The sequence below is a fragment of the Orycteropus afer genome, unplaced genomic scaffold (genome assembly GCF_000298275.1).
Source record: "Orycteropus afer afer isolate SDZICR_OR568_19922 unplaced genomic scaffold, OryAfe1.0 scaffold00292, whole genome shotgun sequence".
Taxonomy (NCBI): domain Eukaryota; kingdom Metazoa; phylum Chordata; class Mammalia; order Tubulidentata; family Orycteropodidae; genus Orycteropus; species Orycteropus afer.
This window is the reverse complement of record NW_006921879.1, coordinates 3,491,028-3,511,457: the sequence shown is the minus strand read 5'-3', so window position 1 is coordinate 3,511,457 and position 20,430 is coordinate 3,491,028. Positions and strand designations below refer to the sequence as shown.

General features: G+C 48.6%; 2 protein-coding genes across 2 annotated transcripts; both read right to left on the bottom strand.

Annotated features, from left to right (window-relative positions):
• Positions 1-443: 443 nt before the first annotated feature.
• MMP14 (matrix metallopeptidase 14) lies at positions 444-8,967 on the bottom strand. Its single transcript, XM_007951166.1, has 10 exons — positions 8,860-8,967; positions 4,592-4,740; positions 4,177-4,299; positions 3,499-3,806; positions 2,828-2,993; positions 2,355-2,511; positions 2,039-2,177; positions 1,761-1,911; positions 1,148-1,263; positions 444-775 (listed from the first exon to the last, which is right to left on the bottom strand). The coding sequence occupies exons 1-10, from the start codon at positions 8,965-8,967 to the stop codon at positions 444-446; spliced, it is 1,749 nt and encodes a 582-aa protein (XP_007949357.1).
• Positions 8,968-13,265: 4,298 nt separating this feature from the next.
• On the bottom strand, positions 13,266-17,030 carry MRPL52 (mitochondrial ribosomal protein L52). Its single transcript, XM_042782361.1, has 5 exons — positions 17,003-17,030; positions 16,839-16,899; positions 16,683-16,750; positions 13,760-13,824; positions 13,266-13,397 (listed from the first exon to the last, which is right to left on the bottom strand). Exons 1-5 carry the CDS (start codon positions 17,028-17,030, stop codon positions 13,266-13,268), a joined length of 354 nt encoding a protein of 117 aa, XP_042638295.1.
• Between the last annotated feature and the right edge of the window lie 3,400 nt (positions 17,031-20,430).

The window sequence follows — 20,430 nt, the reverse complement described above, 5'->3', positions numbered from 1 at the left end:
GCCCAGAGCCTCCTGAGGTCAGAGTTCAGAGGTTAAAGATATGCTAGGGAATTGAAAAAGAGCAGATGACCCCAATTTGACCTTTACCAGCGAGGTCTGAGGGTCCTGCCTTCAAGTGCAGAGCCCCCAAGACATTCATTTGGGGCTGGACACACACCAAGCTACAGGGTTCCCCTGAGGGGCAGGGACTGAAAGGGTCCTCCCTTGCTCAGCCCCCAGGGGACCCTCCTAGGAAAGAAGAGATGCCAGAGGCAAGGGTGGGAGAGGCCAGTCAGGGGACAAAGAGAAGAAACGGGTCAAGGGAAGAGGATTAGGGTACAGAGGGGTTGGGTGGGAAAGGAGCTTGGGACGGGTGGGACAGCTCACCCACCACCACCTGCTGCCACTGGCCTTCAGAGGCAAAGTCCTCATCGTGGTAGGAGTGGGCGGGCCGGCAGTGGGGGTCAGACCTTGTCCAGCAGGGAACGCTGGCAATAGAGTAGTCGCTTAGGGGTCCCATGGCGTCTGAAGAAGAAGACAGCAAGGCCCACGGCCAGCACCAGAAGCAGGAGCAGCACAGGCAGCACTACGGCAGCGGTGCTCACTGCCCCACCGCCCTCCTCGTCCACCTCGATGATGATCACTTCCGTCTCCTCCTCAGTTCCCTCATCAGGCCGGCCGCCTGATGGGCAGCCCATCCAGTCCCGAAGGGCTGACTTGGGGTAGCCTGGCTCCACCTTCAGCTTCTGGTTGTTGAATTTCCAGTATTTGTTCCCCTTATAGAAATAAGTGAAGACTGCAGGGTGTCAGCAAGAAGGTGGCAAGGAAGATGGGAGATGTGGGCAGAGTCCAGCAGAAGAGCCAAAGAGAAGAGAAGAGCAAAAGGAAAATCTATTACTGTGAGCACCAACCAAGTTAATTTCTCAAGGTCTCCAAGCATTGGTTTCTTCAGCTGTGGACCAAGGATGATTTATAGTGCCAGTTTGGAAGAGTGAGGGGCGTGGATGGTGTCATGGATGGAAAGCACTGAGCATGGTGCCTGGCACATGGTAAGGACTCCGTTATTATTGTCATCATCATTTTCCACATAATACTCAGATTTTCCTCCTCTTCTTAAACTCCCCAATCCCATCCTCCCCTCATGGACACCTACTCTTGCCCTTCTCACCTTCATCGCTGCCCATGAATGACCCTCTGGGAGACTCAGGGATTCCTTCCCAGACTTTGATATTTTTGGGATACTCGCTATCCACTGCTCTGAGCTCCTCATTGAAACGGTAGTACCTGGGGGAGAGAAAGAAGAGGGAAGTGGTAGGACACTAGGCATGTCCCCAGAGGATAACAGGACCTAGGACTGAATTCACCAGTGAGCAAAGGGTGGATGTGGACATGGGGGGACAGGGATTTTGAGTAATGAGGGCCTGCAGCTGAAAGAGGCGGAAGGCGGGGGTGGGAAGGAGGGCCCAGGCTGTAAGGAGCCACCAGCAGCCCTTAATGACAGTGCCTGGCTGCTGGGGAGGAGGTGCAGGGCTGGGGGCAGGAGGCGTCAAATGACCAGGTCTGAAACGGTGACCCGGTCACATCCTACTCACTCAGCACTCACTGAAAGCTCCTGCTGCTAGGCAACAGAAGAGGCTCAGCTCTTTTTCCAGGGAAACAGCTTAGGGGTGCAGTGGATCTTCCTCCAAAATTGAGGAAGTTGTGTGTGTGTGTGTGTGTGTGTGTTGTGGGGGAGGGGGTTCTGAGGGGAGAAGACTGAGGTTAAAGGTTTGATATCTTACTTGTTTCCCCGGAAGAAGTAGGTCTTTCCATTGGGCATCCAGAAGAGAGCGGCATCGATCTTGTCAGTAGGCAGTCCTCGGCCCAGCTCCTTAATGTGCTTGGGGTAGCCAGGTTCCAGGGAAGCCTCGTCAAACACCCAATGCTTGTCACCTGGCAGAACAGAAAAGGGTAGGATCTGGCTCAATTAGCCTCTAGGGTCTTTGGAGGAGTCAAGTAGAATCAGCTCCTCTAGGAAAACTCTCCCTAGCCCCAAATACTGAGGAGGATGTTTGGTTACCTTTGAAGAAGACAAACTTGCCATCCTTCCTCTCGTAGGCAGTGTTGATGGATGCAGGCAAGCCCCGCCAGAACTGGCCAATGGGCATTGGGTAACCATCCATCACTTGGTTATTCCTCACCCGCCAAAACCAGCGCTCCTGGAAGCCAACCAAGCAGGAAGAGAGCACATTACCTTCTGTGGTTCAGTCTCCAGAGCTCCCCCACAGTGCTTGGGCCTGATTTTAGTTCACTCATCCTGTTGCTGTTGCCATCCAGCCTCCCCACCACAGAGCCCTCTGGTCCCCTAAACTAGCCCATCTTTTCTTTCCTCTCACCTTGAAGACAAACATCTCCCCTCGGAGCACGGCCACAGTGTCAAAGTTTCCGTCACAGATGTTGGGCCCATAGGTGGGGTTTTTGGGCTTATCAGGGACAGAGGGCCGAGAGGTAGTCCTGGGTTGAGGGGGCATCTTGGTGGGGGACCCGGACTCACTTCCTAAGGCAGAGAACACGAGAGCACTTCAGACTTGGCAACACAGGGGGAAGGGAAGAACAGACAGATGGGCGATAACACCCTTGGAAAGATGTTCCATGGACCTCTTGGAGAGGCTGAGACAATTAGCTGAGAGAAAACAGAAAAAGTGGGATCAAAAATGGGAGCTGATGGAAGCAGGGTCTGGTGGGGTGGTGGGAGAAGACTATGCAGGATTGGGAGATAAGCATGGGAGAGGGAAAAATTGCAGAGACAAGAAAAGACCAGGTAAGTATAAGGAGCAGAAAGAAAGGAGCAAGTGTGGGGGTAAATTACTTGCCATAAAGTTGCTGGATGCCTCGGCGGTCATCATCGGGCAGTACAAAGTTCTCTGTGTCCATCCACTGGTAAAAGGGTGCCATGATGGCTGAAGGGTCATTGGAATGCTCGAGGCCCAGGGCATGGCCCAGTTCGTGTACAGCCACCAGGAAGATGTCATTACCTGGAGAGGATGGGGATGGTTATGATGAAAGCCCAGGTCCCCTCCCTCACATCCCCTGCTTTCCCACCAGAGGCTTCAGTTTCATGCTCAAGCCTGCCTGCCATCTTTCTACCCAAGTGATCAAATACTTAGGTTAGCCTAAGTTGGCAATAAAGCACCAACCTCCCCTGGGTGGAGGTGACAGAGTGCTCTGGGGAAAGATCTCAGGAAGATATTTTAAAGGAAGCTGAGATCTTCTTGGCCTCAGTTTCTCCCATGAGCTAGCCATTACAGGTGCCTAGAAAAGTGGGTTATAAGTCTTTGGGAAGGCAGTTAGTAGGCTAAAGAACCAGACATAAGTAACTCAAGACAGGATCCCTGCTTTGGTTGGAAGTCAGACAAGGCAAACGTGGTTTCTTTTAGCCCTGAGATTTTAAGCTTTGAAGTTTTGGGAGGAGAAGCCCCCCCCCCCTTAGATGATTGTAGGCTCTCCCTGGAATAAGAGTCCCAGGGCTACCTCGCTCACCATTGAGATCCTCATTCCGGACAGTCCAGGGCTCGGCAGAGTCAAAGTGGGTGTCTCCTCCAATGTTGGGGCCCGGGAAGTAGGCGTGGGCCAGGAAGCCACCCTCGCCATCGAAGGGCGTGCTGTCACCATGGAAGCCCTCGGCAAAGAAGATCATGATGTCGGCCTGCTTCTCATGGCCCTCACGGATGTAGGCATAGGGCACCTCGCGGAAGCGCAGTGGTGTGGCACTCTCCCACACGCGGAATGCCTTGCGAATGGCCTCGAATGTGGCATACTCGCCCACCTTGGGGGTGTAATTCTGGATGCTGAGGTCCAGCCACGTGGGGAGAGGATGTGGGTGTTAGGAGAGCAAGGGGCAGAATTCTCATCTGCACTATCCCACGTCTGACTGAACTGCCCACCACCTTTGCCTGACCTGGCTTTTCTTGTTGCTTCATGATGCCTGCCACAAGAACTAAGGGCCTGAGCGACCCACAGTTTGGCTCTCTGGTGCTGAGGCACAGCCCCCCTGCTGGCTGCATCTCTCTCCACAGTTACAGACATTTTCTTTCCCACTCCCAAGGATGCTTTCCCAGAAAAAAGGTGAGGAACGGGGAGTCTCTGTGCCCTGTGTAAGTATAGGTGATCAGGAAAAACAACCAGATGTAAGAAAGGTCACTTGCTTATTGGACTCACCAGAAAGTAATCTCGTTATGTTGCCATTTGAGGCCCTGGATGGCATAACGCTTCCTTCGGACATTTGCCTTGATCTCAGCCCCAAACTTGTCTGGAACACCACAGCGGGGGCGCCTCATGGCCCTATGGTGAGTTGAGGATTGGGGGTCAATACAGGGTATGAAAAAGAATGGCCTCCAGGGGAGAGGGGGAACGTCGGGAACCATGATCAGTGTGGGGTGGAGTTCATTGGGTGTAGGGTAGAGTCATTGTGGGGAAAGGCCAGGGTTAGGAGGTCAGGGTAAAGATAAGAGTCAAGATCACCATGGGCTCTGGAGGGGAGGGAGGAGCCAGGTATTCAAGCAGCAACAGCTCTGGTCTTCAATGTGTGTCAGTGGATGCTGGGGCAGAATTCTTGCCAAGGTCTAGCACTTACTTCATAGTGTCTGCATCGGCTTTGCCTGTCACTCGCAAACCATAGAACCTCTGCATGGCAGCGATGGCAGCTGATAGTGACTGGGGTGAGCGCTGTGTGTGAGTACGCAGGTCTCCAGGGGGTAGGTAGCCATACTGCTGCAGCCAGGCCTGTGGGAAAGGGGTCTGCTTAGAGCATCCCCACCTGGCCCACGGGGAGCTTCTGCCTCACCCGCAGTGCCGACATGCACCCTCAGCTTGATGAGGAAAGGCAATGGGCTTCCAGCTTGGCCCTGGCAGGAGGCCTATGGGACTCCTAGGCTGCACTTGAGCTCTGGCTGCATGCCTCAGAATGGCTTGCCCCTTGGAGCTTGGGCTCAAACAGGGGTAGGGAACCACAAGCTCCAGACTTTGGCGGCTATAGCTCTGTTGAGGACAGGTGCCCCGAAGGTTTAATAGAGAGCTCCAGACTGTCTTCTCAGAGCTGTGACTACTTCCAGCACTCTTCTCCTGTGTCAGTGTTCTTGCAAATACAACATGTCCCACCTGGGAAAGGGCTGTGCTCATAGTAGGGTTAAGTGGGGAGGGGCAGGCTCAAGGTCTGAGGGGCTCCACTTTTGAATATGGCATGAGGCCTTCCTGGGACAGGGATGCCCATGCCTTCAGGACCCTCATAGCTGATACCTTTAAGAAAAGGAGGGGAGCTAGGACTGAGGTTGGATGCTGATAAGGGAAGCCGGACAGATGGCAAGAGGTGTGATTCAGCCTGAGACAGGATCCTGCCACTGTCCCTGTCCAAGCAGCATCTGATCTAAGGCTGATGGGACTAAAGACTTGTTTAAGGTTCTTGTAGCTGGGACAGGCAGTGAGAGATAGGGGTGATGGAGGCTTGAAAAACGTATTTTATTTCAGGTATGCTGTGAATTGTTCATAATATAAAGGCTGGAATATCGCCTTCAATTACAATATGTGAAAGATACACATATTGCAAAGCTCTATGAGGTGAAAAATCAGCCTTTATTGTAAGAACAATTGAGTATTTTCCTAAAGTAAAAGTAAAATGAGCCAGATTGCCTATGGAATCTAAGGCTGTTTGGCTTCTCTAATGGGGAGACCTACAGAGATGGCTCTGGTCCCTGCTCCTTCTTTGCCTTCTGAAGGAACCCTGAGTGGGGCTGCAGGTTGCTTAGGATAGGAGCTTGGAGGGCAGAGGGTTGCAGACTGCTGTTGGCTGCTGTATCTCCCACTCTCCCCACCCAGGGTCAAGAGGATGAATCTCCATGAGGCCCTGTACCTCCAGGCTCTGGGTATCAGAGCAGTGCCCTTGTACAGAGGCTAGGGGGTGATTCAGGAGCAGCTGACTGGGGACCTGAGTCTGCTGGGGCATGAATTGCATCACGATTCTGGGAAGTGATCCCCCAAGGCTGATTGATGAGAGTTAGGGCCCAGGATGTAAACAACCCAGCCTGTTCCCAGCCAATAGGCCAGGCCATAACAACCCTCGCACCACTGGGCTCTGAGAGTCCTTTTCACAGGTACAGGAGGGAGTGAAGTTTAACTTCTGTTGTGCCGGAGGGGAGCTAAGCCTATCTCGGGCTGCTCTCCAGGAGCTGTGGGCTTGTCCTGACCTGTGCTGGCTGATGCCATAGCTAGTGCCTGTGGGAAGCCTGCTGTGGCCTGTGCCCAAGTACACAGGAAACTTCTGTCCCCCTAGCCTCACCTGTAGGGTAGCCACACTCCAAGCTTATGACCCCTTGTGGGAAAGCAGCTGCTTCAGGCTTTGGGGATGGATGGGAGTTACCTACTCCTAGAGCTGCAAGTTAGTAGGACTGAGGCCAAGCCTACTCAGCTCTCAAAGAGCAAAGCTGAGGGGAATCTCCTAGGGCAGGACAATGGAAGGGAGGGCAGCAGAGGGGAAGAATGCACATTCCGGAGGACTTCTGGGATAACTTCCTCTCCCTGAGAAGTCTCTCAAGAAGGTGGTTGTTGTTGTTATGTGCCGCCGACTCAGAGCGACCCCTCCTTGGGTTTCCGAAGCAGCATCACTACGGAAGTAGATTGCCCCATCTTCCTTCCGAGGAGTGGCTGGTGGGTTTGAACCGCCAGCCTCCTGGATAGCAGTCAAGTGCCTTAGGCCCTATGTATGCTACCAGAGCTCCTTCAAGAAGGTAGTCCCATCTAAATATTCACACCCACAATCTCCACCCCAAATCCTATAGAGACAAATGGAGGTTATTTAAGAAAGGGACTTGTCAGACTCAAGAGAGCCACAGTCTTGGAAGGGAAGTGCATCGATCCCTTTCCTCCTCCCAGGCCCAGGTTTTCTTCCCTCCATCTTACAGGGGAAGGCTCTAAGCAAAGCAGGAACCACAGAGAATACTGTGAGGTTGGAACCACAGAAGAGAGGACTCTGTGTCTGCAACTGGTGGGGAAGGGCTGTGCACCAGACAGGCCAAGGGGAGGGGAGGTTAGTCCTGGGGCTGGTGCAGAGCTGTGGGGGGCCTTATGGGAAGGATCACTTCTTGAGGCCTGGGGCACCCCAGCTCTCCCTCCAGATTGGCCTGGAGAGGGAGCAACTATTCTGGGTCAAAGAACTCATCTGCTGGCTTTGTCTTGAGGAATGAGGGGTGTAAGAATGCCTCCAGGGTAAAGTCAAGGGAACCCCCTTCAGCTCTGGCCCAGGAGTCCTGGCAGAGTTCAGGGGAACTCTGGCTCTACAGAAGGCCCTGGATCTTAGCCTCTGGGCTTGTTCCTCCTTTCCTCTGCCTCCCACCCCTCCATGGCCCAGGAGCAAATGGTGGTTCTGGCACTGGGGCTGCCCATGACCCACTTTAAACAGAGCCAGGGCCGCCGCCCCTCCCGTAGGGGGCCTGGTGGGGCAGGGGAGGGAAGGCAGGCAGGCAGGGAGGGGAAAGTTGGCAGCAGGCAGCCCCTAGATGCCCGGGTTCCTTTTGTTAGGCACTCTCCCTTTCAGGCCTCAAATGAGGACTTCAGTCTGTCAGGTTTATCCCTAGCCCCAGGGGACATTTTCAGTGTCCCTTCCCCTGGTCCCTGAACTCTGCACCCTGACTTCTAGGGGCACACTTTTTCAGTCAGTCCCAGACCTCTTCAGGGACAGAGAGCGGGTTCTTTCTGGAGAGTTTTCAACCGGGGGTGAGACCATGGCGGAAGAAGCCAAGTCCAGATCCCTTCCCCCTTCGTGGGCCCTTCCCGGCCACTCCCGACCGCACCCAGGCCCTAGCCCGGCAGAGTGGGTTGGAATGGCCCAAAATAAGAAACTGATTAAATCCGTCTCCCACCTTCACCCCAAAATAAAGGAGAGAGAGAGGAAAAACCTCCTCAGACAACTCCCACGCGTCTTCCTTCCAGGCCCGGTGGGCCAATGCCGAGGCAAGGCGTGGGGGTCGCCAAAGGCAATCGAGGTTGTGCGGACGCCCCGGGCCAGGTCCTCTCCCCACTCCCCGAGAGCCGCCCCCAGTCTCCCTGCAATTAACACAGAAAAACAATTAACAACAACAAAAAAGTGCCTGAAGGCGCCGACGAGGGGAGGAGGAGTCGGCCTGGCCGAGGCCTCTGCTCACAAGGAGAGCTTTGTGTGCACGGAAACGCGGCGAGAGCGCCGGCCCCGCGACCTTCGACGCCAGGGTTCCGGGCCGGGCACAGAGGGGTCCTCTCGGGGAACTGGGGTGGGGGTCGGGACCGCTCCGCGCCGTCCACTCTAGACCCCACCTGGCCGAGGATGTGTGCACGGGGGTCACGGGGAGGCGGGAAGGGGCGGCCAAGGAGTGGGGGGGTTCGGGAGCCGCTCCGCGCCGTCCACCCGGGACCTCCCTGGCAGCAGAGGCGCCCGCGGAGGGCGCGCGGGCGGGAGAGCGCTGGAGAACTGGAAAGTTGAAGAAACAAATTCGCACATGACAAGAAACGGGGATAGAGGGGTTTGAGCGGAGTCCAAATATTTATCTGGCTCCCAACCGGTTCCAGAGCTGAGCTCAGAGCCCAGGGGAACTGGGGGATGGGGGGGTCTATCTCAGCTGTAAAGTTCTTCCAAGGAAAGGAAGGAATGGGAAAGAAAGTCTACGAGAGGGGAGGATGGATGGAGGCAGGCAAAAGTTGCACCGACTTGGAAGTTTGGAGCTGAGGAGGAAAAGAAAAGGGAGGGGGATCCTGCAGACCAGATCAGCAGAAACTCCGAGAGCCCTCCTCTCCGAATGGGGGCTGTCCCCTGGAGAACCCCCGGGCTTGTCTCCCCGGCAGGCGCGACCCCGGGAAGGGCCGGAGGAGCTCACTTACTTCGGGGCTGAAACTGCTGCTCTGGGCCGAGCCGAGCGAGGCGAGCGCGGTGCCGAGCGTGAGCATGGGGAGCAGCAGCCTGCGAGCGGGTCGGAGGGTGGGAGACATGGTCTGTGGCCGTCGGGGCAGCCGAGCCGTGTGGGCTCCGCGGCGGGGCCCACGCCCTGGGGTCGCGGCGCCTTTGTCTTCAGGAGGCACTGAATTTGGATTCCTAGAGCGCTCTTGGCTTAGAGATGAGGGGATTGTTCTTGAAAGTGCCTGTTTGCTCTCCTCTTTTCCGTTTTTTGATCTTTCTTCTGCTTAGTCGGCGAACTGGCTCGGGAGCCCTCTCCTAGCTCTCTGCTCTGGTCCCTCCCTTCTCCTGCAGCCTCTCCCCTGCCTCCGCCCCAATGCCCTCCTTTCCTGGTGGGGACGTGGTTGTTTCAGCCTGAATCCAATTACAGCCAAGAGCTGGAAAAAAAGAAACAGCCCTAAGTTGTCTTTCTGTGGTGCAGGCTGCCATCTGCAGGGGTTGGGGCCACGGCTGGGAGCAGGGGGCTGTGGGGGGACCCAGGGGACGGGATGTGGGAGGCTTTCTCCTCCTAAGCATATTTTGGGTGGCTGGATTCTTCTGGTATTCAGCATTTGTCTCATCTCAGGGTTAGAAGTATGGGAAGGCTCAGCAATTGGGGATAACAAGGAGCTCTGGGTCTGAGGGGGAAAGGGCATCTCCCCTATGTGACCTGGGCTTGGGAAAGGACCAGTTTGGTAACAGTTGTCTGCTGGTATCTGTGCCTCCACCAAATTCACACTTTTGCCTCCGTTTTTTAATTTAACATTTACTGTGATTTGGGTGAAAGTTTACAGAACATACTAGCTTCACATTCAGCATTTTATACACATTTTGTTTCATGGTATTAGTTGCAATGCCCACAGTTAACAGCACTCTTCACACTTCCTCACTGGGTTCCATTTCCATTTGTCCCTCTTCTCCTGCCTCTTCTTGCCCTTTGAACTTTAGGGGAAATGCTGCCCTCCTGGTCTGGCAACAATGGATTGTTTTGAGGAGCAGGTTCCTCACAGGTGTCATTGTTCATTTGTCTTATAGCCCACACCATCTGTTGCTTGGCTGAAAGGTCATCCTGGGGGTGGGTTCAATTCCAGGTATGAAGTGTGTCTAAGAGCTATCTAGTGTCTCAGGGGTTCCACCAGTCTCTATCAGACCAGTAAGTCTAGTCTTTTTGTGATTTTGAATTTTGTTCCTTATTTTTCTCCCCCTTTCCAAGGCCTTATATTGTGATCCTGGTCAGAGCCACTGGTAGAGTTTGTTTCCTCTCAGGCTAGTTTGTCTCTTATTCTTGACAACCACCTTTGCTCCTTCCTCCCCTGGCAAAAAAAGTAACACCTAACATGAAACACCACAGTGACACTGAATCTGAAGATCTGTCCTTGTAGAAAGACCAATGTGCTCCCTTTATTACTGTCATCTGCAATCTGGGTACTCCTTAAATTAGGTGACTGGCTGGGGAGGAAAAGGGGTGCAAGCCCATGGAATCTGAGGAAAAGCAAATCAAGTTTGGTGAAATTGTTGGGAGAAAGGTACTGGGTGTCAGAATTGTGCGGTTTCGCTTTTATACCTCTACACTGGGAAAGGAAGCAATTAATTCCTTAAAGAGTAAAAAAAAAAGGCTCCTTCAGAACTGACTAGACAACTGAGAACAAAAGGTGGAGGTATGCAAGGGAGGGGGAGGAGGACTAAAGCTGAGAGTGGGAAAGGGAGACTGATAAGAGGTTTAGAACTAGAGCTGGAAAAGAAGCACAACGGAAGCAGCAGAGTGGGAGACAGAAAACTGGATCATCAGCGAAATCTAAGATCCAAGAATTGTATTTGGTCAGCAAGAGAAGAAAGGGAGTGGAGAGTGGAAGGAAAACAAGCAAGGGAGGAATAAAGAGGCTACATAGAAATTAGGTCAGACAAGGTCCAGGAATCCCAAGGATTCCAGAACTCACACACATTTGTGGCAGACAGGGAGAAAAGTTGAGTCCATGGGAAGACTCATGATCAAGAAAATGACAGGCTCTCCAGGTCCTAGGCAGTCATCCACAGTGACTGAGGGCTCAGCACATCCAGGGCACCCTTTATAAAGCAGAGTGGGAGGGGTGGGCAAGCCCCTCTTCAACTAACCTCTTGAACTGTCAGAACCATGGAGACCTCAGGAAGTAAATCAAGCAGAATATGCCATAGCAAAATCTGGGTCTTCCCATGTCAGCCTTCCAGTGGGTATCCTTCTGGGTCATACATCTCAACTTTTGGAAAACTGTTATCAGTTTCTTGCCAAGAAATGGTCTTTGGCTGCGGACCTTCTTCATCAAAACATTAAATGTCTAATTGCACATTAAGTGCCTGGCTAAAACCAGGGCAACTGCTGTCCCTGTTTCATGTTACCAGAGCAGCTCCTATTCCACTTGGGCCACTTCAATGGCCTGAAAAGGAGAGGTGATAATCCCAAACAGGATTCTGCTGAAATGGAATGGAACCAAGGGTGAGGGCACTGAGCCAACTGTGAGACCTTACAGACCCCCCCTTTAAAAAAATTTTTTTCGTGTGGTTTAAGTTTACAAAGCAAATTAGTTTCCCATCCAACAATTTATTCACATTTTGTTTTGTGACATTAGTTAGTTGCAATTCCCTCAAGGTAACACAACTCTTCCCACTTCCTCCCTGGGTTCTGGGATTGCATTTTGCCCAGCCTTCCTGCCCTCTGAATTTTGCTTTTGGGCAAATGCTGCCCTTTCAGTCTCATACAATTAAATGTGAAGAGCACTGTCCTCCTGGGTATTACTGTTCATTTTAGGCCTGCCGGTTGTCTGGTTATAAGCCTCTGGGAGTGGGTTCAGTTCCGAGTTTGAAGGATGTCTAAAAGCCATATAGTTTCAAGGGTTCCAACAGTCTCTATCAGACCAGTAAATCTGGTCTTTTTAATGAATTTGAATTTTGTTTTACATTTTTCCCTCACTCTGTCCAGGACCTTCTACTGTGATCCTCGTCATTTCTTTTGGTTTCAGGCTTGTGGAGGCTGTGGTTCATGTGGTCCATTAGTCCTTTGGACTAATTGTTTCCTTGAGTCTTTGGTTTTCTTCACTCTTCTTTGCTCCAGATGGGAAGAAACCCCTAGTTATGGCCTGTTCTTACTGGTGTCCAAGCTCATAAAGGCTTCCTCCCTGCGATAACTCATCTAGGTGATAAAAGAGAGCCAGAAAACCTATACACCAATGTTCACTGCAGCACTACTCACAGTAGCAAAAAGGTGTAAATAATCTAAATGCCCATCAACAGGTGGATAAACTAAATTTGGAATATACCAAACCAGACACACCAAAGCCACTGCCATTGAGGTGATTCTCATTCATAGTTACCCTTTAAGACAGAGTAGATCTGCCTTACAGGATTTCTGTAAATCTTTACAGAAGCAGACTGCCTCATCTTTCTCCCACGGAGTGGTTGGTGGGTTCAAACTGCTGATCTTTTGGTCAGCAGCTGAATGCTTTAACCACTATGGCACCAGAGATCCTTGGGGTATGTTGTTGTTTTTGTTATGTGCTGGCAAGTCGGACCCGACTCACAGCAACCCCTCCTTGGGTTTCTGAGGCAGTATAACTATGAAAGTAGACTGCCCCATCTTCCTTCTGAGGAGTGGCTGGTGGGTTTGAACTGCCAGCCTTCTGGTTAGCAGTCAAGTGCCTTAGCCACTATGCTACCAGAGCTCCTCCTTGGGGTATACACAGTGGAATATTATTCAACCATAAAATGAAATCCTACATCATGGATGAACCTTGAAAACTTGCTAAGTCAAAAGGACAAATATTAAATGATCTCACTTACATGAAATAGGCAATGCAGGGACTAAAGCTTATTAATGGTTACCTGGGGTAGGAGGGAGGGAAAAAGGGGAAGTCACTGCTTAGGAGGCATTGAGTTTCTGTTATTGGTGTAGAGTAATTTGGTAAGGAATAGTGGTAATGGTTACATAACATGAACAAAATTGATGTCACAGAACTGTACATGTAAAACTAACTGAATCAATAATTCTTTACAATTGAAATAGAGAGAGAGAGAAGCCAGTCAGAGAGACTGTGGTGGGAGAACAGGGCAAGAGTTTTTATTGACTAGTAAGTGGGCTCTGTAGTGAAGGCACTTTTTTAAAAAAATAAAATAAAAAATTAACCATTTATTGTCATGCTGCTTAATAAAGAAGGGAGCAGTTCAAAATATATGACATTTCTATTTCATAGCATTTACACTGAAGGATATTCAACTATGGAATTATACTTTCAGTCAACAGTTTTATTCTACTGTTTGATTTTATCGAGCTTGTCTATTACGATAACCCAAACCCAAACCCACTGCTGTCAAGGTCGATTCTGACTCACAGCGATGCCCCTTTGGGTTTAAGAGCATTTTTCTGCTTGTTTTCTTTTTCCTGCAACTTCTGCTGCTGTCTGAGCTGCCATGCCTGCAATCCAGCTTCCATTTCCTGTGACAGCAATACAACTCTTCTCTGAAATAGACAGGAAAACTGTGTGGGTAACATCTGGGGTTGAGCTCTGCACCATATATCCTTTTACTCACAGATCAAAGCCAGAGGTTTCAGCTGGAAAATGACACTGATGACTGGGGAAAGGGTGGGACCATGTCTTAGGTCTGGAAGCAGGAGGGAGGTAGCAAAATGTGGAGCAGCATTCTATTACTTGTTTCTGCTCTAGGGGTATCCCATTTTATTTCTCCCTGCTCTGTTAAAGCCAGGGTATAAGAGACACATGTTAGCGTAGGTGCTGACAGAGCTCAAGACAAATAACGATTTAAATTTTCCTCCTGTGATTACACACAGGTAAACTCTGGCTGAGTACTCTAGCCACTCACTGCAAAATCCTCCCTTTGGGCTTTTCTTCGAAGCTGGCCTTTCATTGGAGGAGCAGGATGACCATCTGCAGACAGAAATGAAAGAAAAGGCAAGTGTTAGAGATGGCTTGCAGCACCTTGGCAAACACTGTGAGAGAAATGAGCAAAGACCAACCGCTCGCCCCTCTCTTCTATTTCACACACCCCTCTCTTCTATTTCACACTATTCTAAGTAATTCTTTTAAAACATGTCCCTCATCTTCAAGGGTGAGATCTGACACACCCACCAAGAATACGCTCCTAGGCATGTTAATACTTTGTATCACTCTTTAGCTTAAAGAAATCAATGTCCTCTACAAAGCTGCATCTCTGGAAATTCTCCACTCACGTGATTTTGATCATTGTTCCACTCTGAGTCTTTGAACTAAATTCCCTCCCAATCCAGGGCAAAACACTCTTTTCCTTTCCTTTCAGCGAAATCTTCATTTTTAGGCCCACTTCAAACCCCATCTTTCTCAGAAACATTTCTCTTTTTCAGCCACTTCTGAAAGAAGTACATCTGGATCATTTAATACTCTTATCTGCCTTTGGACATTTATTGTACCATTGTTTTGTCTTATTTAGATGTCTGAAATTGTTTTGGAAAGGAGCAGAGTACTGAAGTATTATTCAATTTAAAAAAGTGCCCGTGTTTCATTTTCCCAGCCAGACTTCAAGTTCCTTGGGATTGGGGGCTGTATCTCTCTTTAATTGTTCATAGCATAGTACTGGCACATAAGCACATAATAAATACTCTATAACCAGAAGAACTACATGGTGCCGGCTACCCCTGTCAACCACTCGGAGGGGGATTGATGCAGGAGACTCTGGACAGAGTGGAGAACAATGTGGAACAAAACTCAAAATCATAAAAAAAGACCAGGTTTGCTGGTCTGATAGAGCCTAGTGAGACCTCTGAAACTATGGCCCCTAGTTATCCTTCAGGTCTGGAACTAAACTCCTGTGGCTTCCAGCCAAACAACAGACAGGCATATGGGGTGAACATTTACTTCAGGTAGACACACTCGTTAGAGCAATCAATCTTGGGAGAATAAAAGGGCAGTGTTTGCACAGGGAGACAGCTCAGGGGGCAGGAGTGCATTATGGGAGGGAAGGCCACAGGAAGAGGTAACTATAGGGAAGAAGTTGGGAGAGAACTGTTAACGCTGAATTGCAATCAATGATTGAGTTGAAATCAATGTCATGAAACAAAATGTGTATGAACTGCTGTATGGAAAATGAATTTGCTTTGTAAACTTTCACCCAAAACACAATAAAAATTAAATAAATAAATACTCTTATAAATATTTGCTGACTTGCTGAAAAGATGAAGTATTTGACTTCAAGTAGTTTGTAATGGAAATGAGGAAAAGGATACGTATTTTCTACAAAGAAAATCGCAAACAGAAAATAATACAGAGAAAGCACTGCCTAAAAGTTTGAAGGCAGGATAGACCAGAGGCTATTTATCAGGAGACAGAACCAATGCTGCATATGCTAGGTACTTTACATTTGTTGTTTTGATTCTTATAAAAATCTTATGAAATAGCTATTTTTCTTCTTTTACAGATGAGAAAACTGAGACTCAAAATTATTTGTCCAAGATTACAAAGTTAACAAGTAGGGAAGCTGGGATTAAAAATCAGGTCTGTACCAGGTTTGCTGGTCTGATAGAGCCTAGTAAGACCCCTCAGACAATGGTCCCTAGCCACAATTCAGGTCTGGAACTGAACTCACTCCTGTGGCTCTTAGCCTAACAACAGACAGGCATATGGAGTGAACATTTACATTAGGCAGATATACTCCTTGGAGAAATCAATCATGGGAGAAAAAAAGCACAGTATTTGCACAAGACGACAGCTAGGGGGGCAGTGCATGGGAGGAAGGACACAGGGAAGACTATGGGGAGAAAGTGGGAAGAAAGCTGTTACATAGTGGGGAACTGCAGTCAATGTCATGAGACAAAATGTGTATGAACTGCTGTATCAAAAATGAATTTGCTCTGTAAACTTTCAACCAAATCACAATTAAAAAAAAAAAAAAATCAGGTCTGTATAACTCCAGGGTCTTTCCATTATTCCATATTACTACAAAGAGATCCTAGGCATCCTACAGTTCTGTACAGCCACAGAACCTAAGAAGCTATCTATACCCAGGTTTATCTGTGCTGAAAAGGGGGTCTGGCCCCTACCCGGTTCCAGTCGTGGCATTGCTACAATCTGCAGGCTTCAACTTTCCTACCTGCAAAGTTCTACGTGGAGAGTGGGGAGTGGCAGTGACTTCAACTTCTGAGGTCTCTTCTAGGGTCACTGTCTCTTTTCCTTCCTCTTCTCTTCCTCCCTCCCTCATCTCTTTCTTTTTTAAGGGAAAAGGCTTTTCTGAAGGCAGCGTGCCGTCCTCATTCTTCACCGTTATTTTCTCTCTCAGATGCTCATTTGAGCACTTTCCTAAGAGCTCTCTCTGCATTTGGCACCAAAGTCTCAACAAAGTACTCACCACACAAAAGGGCAGGTCTTCCTAACTTTTTTAAAAAAAAAAAAAAAAAAAAAAAAGTCCCTTTTCCAATTGCTCTGGGCAAATTTGCTGCCTATCTTCTTCTTAAAATTTTAAAAAAAAAAAAAACGTCCCTTTTTGAGAAACTTTAAGTCTTGTCGTCCTCTCCTACCCTGGGGAGCTCCGAGTCAGAATTATCTTCTGCTCCCGTCTAGCTCTGCTCTCTGTAGTCGTAGTTTAATGTACAACATAAATAATGTTTCTTCACCCAAACTCCCTTTGTCAAATATAAAGTTAAATTCGTTTTCACTCAAGCCCTTCCCAACTTGACAACCCTCAGGTCCTTCCCATCCAGGGGCGCTTCCTTTGGTGAAAATCTCTGAAGTAAAATTAAGTGTCAAACAGTGCTCACCCGCGTAAGACCAGTCTGGGAGTTCAGTAAGGGGCCCGTAGCCGGAGGGGCTGGCAGCCATGCCTTGCCTGAGGGGGCGGAAAAAATGTCTTGTGAAGACCTGGCCAGGCTCTCGGGCCCTACCTTCCGCCCCCCGCCCCTCCCCCAACAACTCACTGGAGCCGCCATCGGCTGCCCGCCCAAGCCGCCGCGTTGCAGTGTAGCTTCCGGACACCTGCTGGGAAAGGGCAGAGTTGAGGGAATTGCCGTTCAGGCAGTCTGGGGCGTCCCAGGCCCGCCCTGCGCTGGCTCTGGAGCCCACCAACCCTATTCCCACTCACGCAAGACCAGAGTCGCCCAAACTGCCATGCTTAGGCGGAGGAGCCGGAAGTGGGCGTGGCCTCGGAAGCCTCGCGCGACGCTGCGCAGGGAGCCGGAGGTCGCCATCTTGGATATGGTTTTTAAGTTATGCGCCCCGCCATCTTGGGTTATCGTACGGAAGTGAGGGAAAAAACTGCGTTTTGCTCGTGCAGCTCTTCAATGAAAGTCTTGTTTTCCTAGGAAGCTGTGAAAGAACTGTTCTTGCGTTCTCTAGTCCTTTGGAATTTATAATAACATCTTTCAGAGGAGTAAGCCACATTACCTCATTCTGCTGTGTCCCGCACCGTTCATACATTTTTCCAAGACTAAGTGGTCAAATTTAGGAGCACTAGTAGCGTGGTGCCTAAGGCATTTGACTGCTAACCAGAAGGCTGGTGGTTCAAACCCAACAGCCGCTCCTTGGAAGGACGGTTGGGCAATCAACTTCTGTAGTGATATCACCTGGGAAACCCAAGGAGGGATCACTATGAGTGGGACACTACTTGACAGTAGTAGGTTTGGTTTGGGTTTTAAGTGGTCTAATTTAGAGTGAATCAGAAAAGTTGGGTTTAAACAAACAAAAGTTGGGTTTAAATTCTCATTTATCTAACAAAATTTATTGAAGAAATTTTATGTGACAAGTGATGACTTAGGAGCAGGAGATTCTGTGGTGGGCAAAACCAAACATCCCTATCCTGATCGAGTTTGCAGTCTAGAGAGAAGACAATAATCAAATGAGCACACAAATTAATGTAACCTGACAGCTGAGATGAGTGCTGGGAAGGAAAGAGAGGTAATGCCTGTAAGCAAATAATGGGGACTTGATCTAGAATAGACAGAGAAGGCTTCCTTGAAGAAGGGGTGTTGGAGCTGAGATCTGATTCCAGTTTTATAAGAGCTACTACCACATGTTGCCTACTATAATCCTTGCAACAACTCTGAGGTAGGTACAGGTAATGTCTGACTTAGGACAAGCTTCCTTCCCACAACTCTGTTGTATGTCAAATTAGTTTTTATTAATATTGCCTTTTATTACCAGTATCTTTGGTTGTTGTCTTTGGGATTTGGAAACATTACAAATAAACTTACAGATACATTGTAATACATAATATGCTAAAACATACACAAATCAGAAAAATTTACTCCGATGAAGAAGAGTTGAACAACATCGGCATTTTGTCAGTTGTGATAACTCCACTTATGGAAGATTCTGGATCCTCTGGATTATCTCTGGGAAAAGGGATAGCGTTTCTAGCAGAAAATTAGTGAGAATTGTCTGTATGGTCCTTTTTAATTTCCTTCATATATTTTGTGGTAACATCTTACTGCTTGCTTCTTGAATCTGTTTGCTGACTTTAGCAAAGCGATTAGTGTTGGGTCTGTGTTTTCAAGTAACTGAAGCCCCTGATTTAGTTTAGAAAATGACATCTGTATGACAATGTTTTGAACTTTAAATAATAATATTGTACATCTACTAGTAAATATCTGCATGTGATAACATCAGCAAATTATATGCAACATTGTATGTAGTACATATTACTATAAGATGTACAAACCAAAAAACAAAAACGATGGTTGTAAGTGCAGTTCATTGTAACCTGAATATGTCATAAGTTGGGGACTACTTGAACTAGTAAGTGGCAAACCCAGATCTGTGATTCCTTCCTTCCTTTTAATCACTTGCTGTTCAGTACTGCCTTGGGGAAGACATTTTTCCTTAATTTCTTCATTAAGAAAAAAAGCTTAATATATCACATATAGGAAAACATATTAAAAGTGATAATGTGAGTGAAAGTATTTTATAAAGGTAGCACTCATACAAAAGTGCCCAGTACATTGTGCTAGTGTGGTAGTTCAGTTTGTGTATCAACTTGGCTGGGCCTGGTTGAGTAGCTGGGCAACTGGATGTAGTATTTCCCATGATGAGACTGGTAATCAACTCCATGGTGGAATCTACTGTGAGCAGCTGAGTAGCTCCCTTAGGAGCTGCTTCCTGTATATAAGCAGAAGCCTTGGGTCTGCTTCCTGCATATAAGCAGAAGCCTTGGGGAATGGTCTTTAGCTTGTGGCACCTTGAACCCTGCATGTAGCCGTGTCATTGTTCTGCAGCCTGCAATGCTCTGCCGACCTTAGGACTTACAATTGAATTAACGGCCTGCCGTGTGATTTGGTAATATCGGGACTGTGCCTTGTTACTTGTCAACCTTGGGCTTCTCAGCCTCAGCAGCTAGTAGCTGTCTGAGTGTAGAAAAGCCTCTAACTCCAGTGGGCCAGGAGCAGGAGACAGAGCTGGACCCCAAGTTTGAGGGGCTTTCACCCAGCCCCTGGAGCCTGGCACTTTGAACTTGGACTTCTAGCCTCCTGTACTGTAAGAGAATAAACTCCTGTTTGTTCAAGCCATCCCATTTTGTGGTATATTCTTGTCAGAGTGGCACTAGGTAACCAGAACATCTAGGATAAACACTCAAACTCATGTGGGGGGATTGGGACCTGAGGGAGTGGTATAATGGCCTGTCTGGAAGTTTATCATTTCCTTCTGCAGGACTGGGAAGGTTTTCCACAGGAGGTGGCTTTGAGCTGTGCTTTGAAAGAGGGGAAGGGTGGCTCCTGGTTTAAGAAGTAAAAGCAGCTATTTTGATAACAATAAGAATGGTATAGTCCAGGGCTGGATCAGAAGAGGTGATGGGAACAAAAGAAACTTGGCTAGAAGCCAACAGATGGACAGGGGAGGTGAGGAAAAGGGAAATAAGATGAGAGAGTACACTTCATGCTTCATTTTTACGTAACAAATCACTTCTTCATAAATGATTTCATTAGATTTTTTATAATTAACCTGTAAAGTAGACAAGACAGGCCAGGAAGCAATCATTTTACAAACTGCTTGTAGTATCCAGAGATCAGGGAACTGTACCACAAATTGGCTGTTGATTTATTGTTCCATTGTTAGTGGTAGAATAATGACAGAGTGATACCTTCCCAAAGCCTGCCTCCATGACCCTCTGGCTGGTGCTAAGATAGACAGCTGAAGTAATAGCACTGGAATCTCATTAAATAGTTTATAGTTGGCGAATCAAAGAATAACCTAAGTGTCAAAGTTCAGGACTACTGACAGGCTGGCTTCACCACTTGCAGTCTATAAAGGAGTGGAAACAGCAACACGTCCATGTCTAGTAGCTCACACAATAGGGTGACATCACTGATCTGCAAAATTATAGAAAAGAGTACATGTAAGTTAATAGTAAAAGAATAAATATTGTATGATCTCACATATGGAATACCCTGTTGTTGTTGTTGTTGTTATGTGCTGTCCAGTCGGACCTGACTCATAGCAACCCCTCCTTGGGTTTCCGAGGCAGTATCACTATGGAAGTAGATTGCCCAACCTTCCTTCCGAGGAGTGGCTGGTGGG

Coding starts and splice junctions, on each gene's coding strand:
- MMP14 (XM_007951166.1), bottom strand. CDS start 8,967: ATGTCTCCCACCCTCCGACCCGCTCGCAGGCTGCTGCTCCCCATGCTC. Junction 3,807..4,176: donor CATAACGAGATTACTTTCTG/GTGAGTCCAATA, acceptor GCTGGACCTCAG/CATCCAGAATTACACCCCCA. Junction 2,994..3,498: donor CCGGAATGAGGATCTCAATG/GTGAGCGAGGTA, acceptor CATCCTCTCCAG/GTAATGACATCTTCCTGGTG.
- MRPL52 (XM_042782361.1), bottom strand. CDS start 17,030: ATGGCAGTTTGGGCGACTCTGGTCTTGC. Junction 16,900..17,002: donor TTGGGCGACTCTGGTCTTGC/GTGAGTGGGAAT, acceptor GCCCTTTCCCAG/CAGGTGTCCGGAAGCTACAC. Junction 13,398..13,759: donor CCCAAAGGGAGGATTTTGCA/GTGAGTGGCTAG, acceptor TGTCTATTTCAG/AGAAGAGTTGTATTGCTGTC.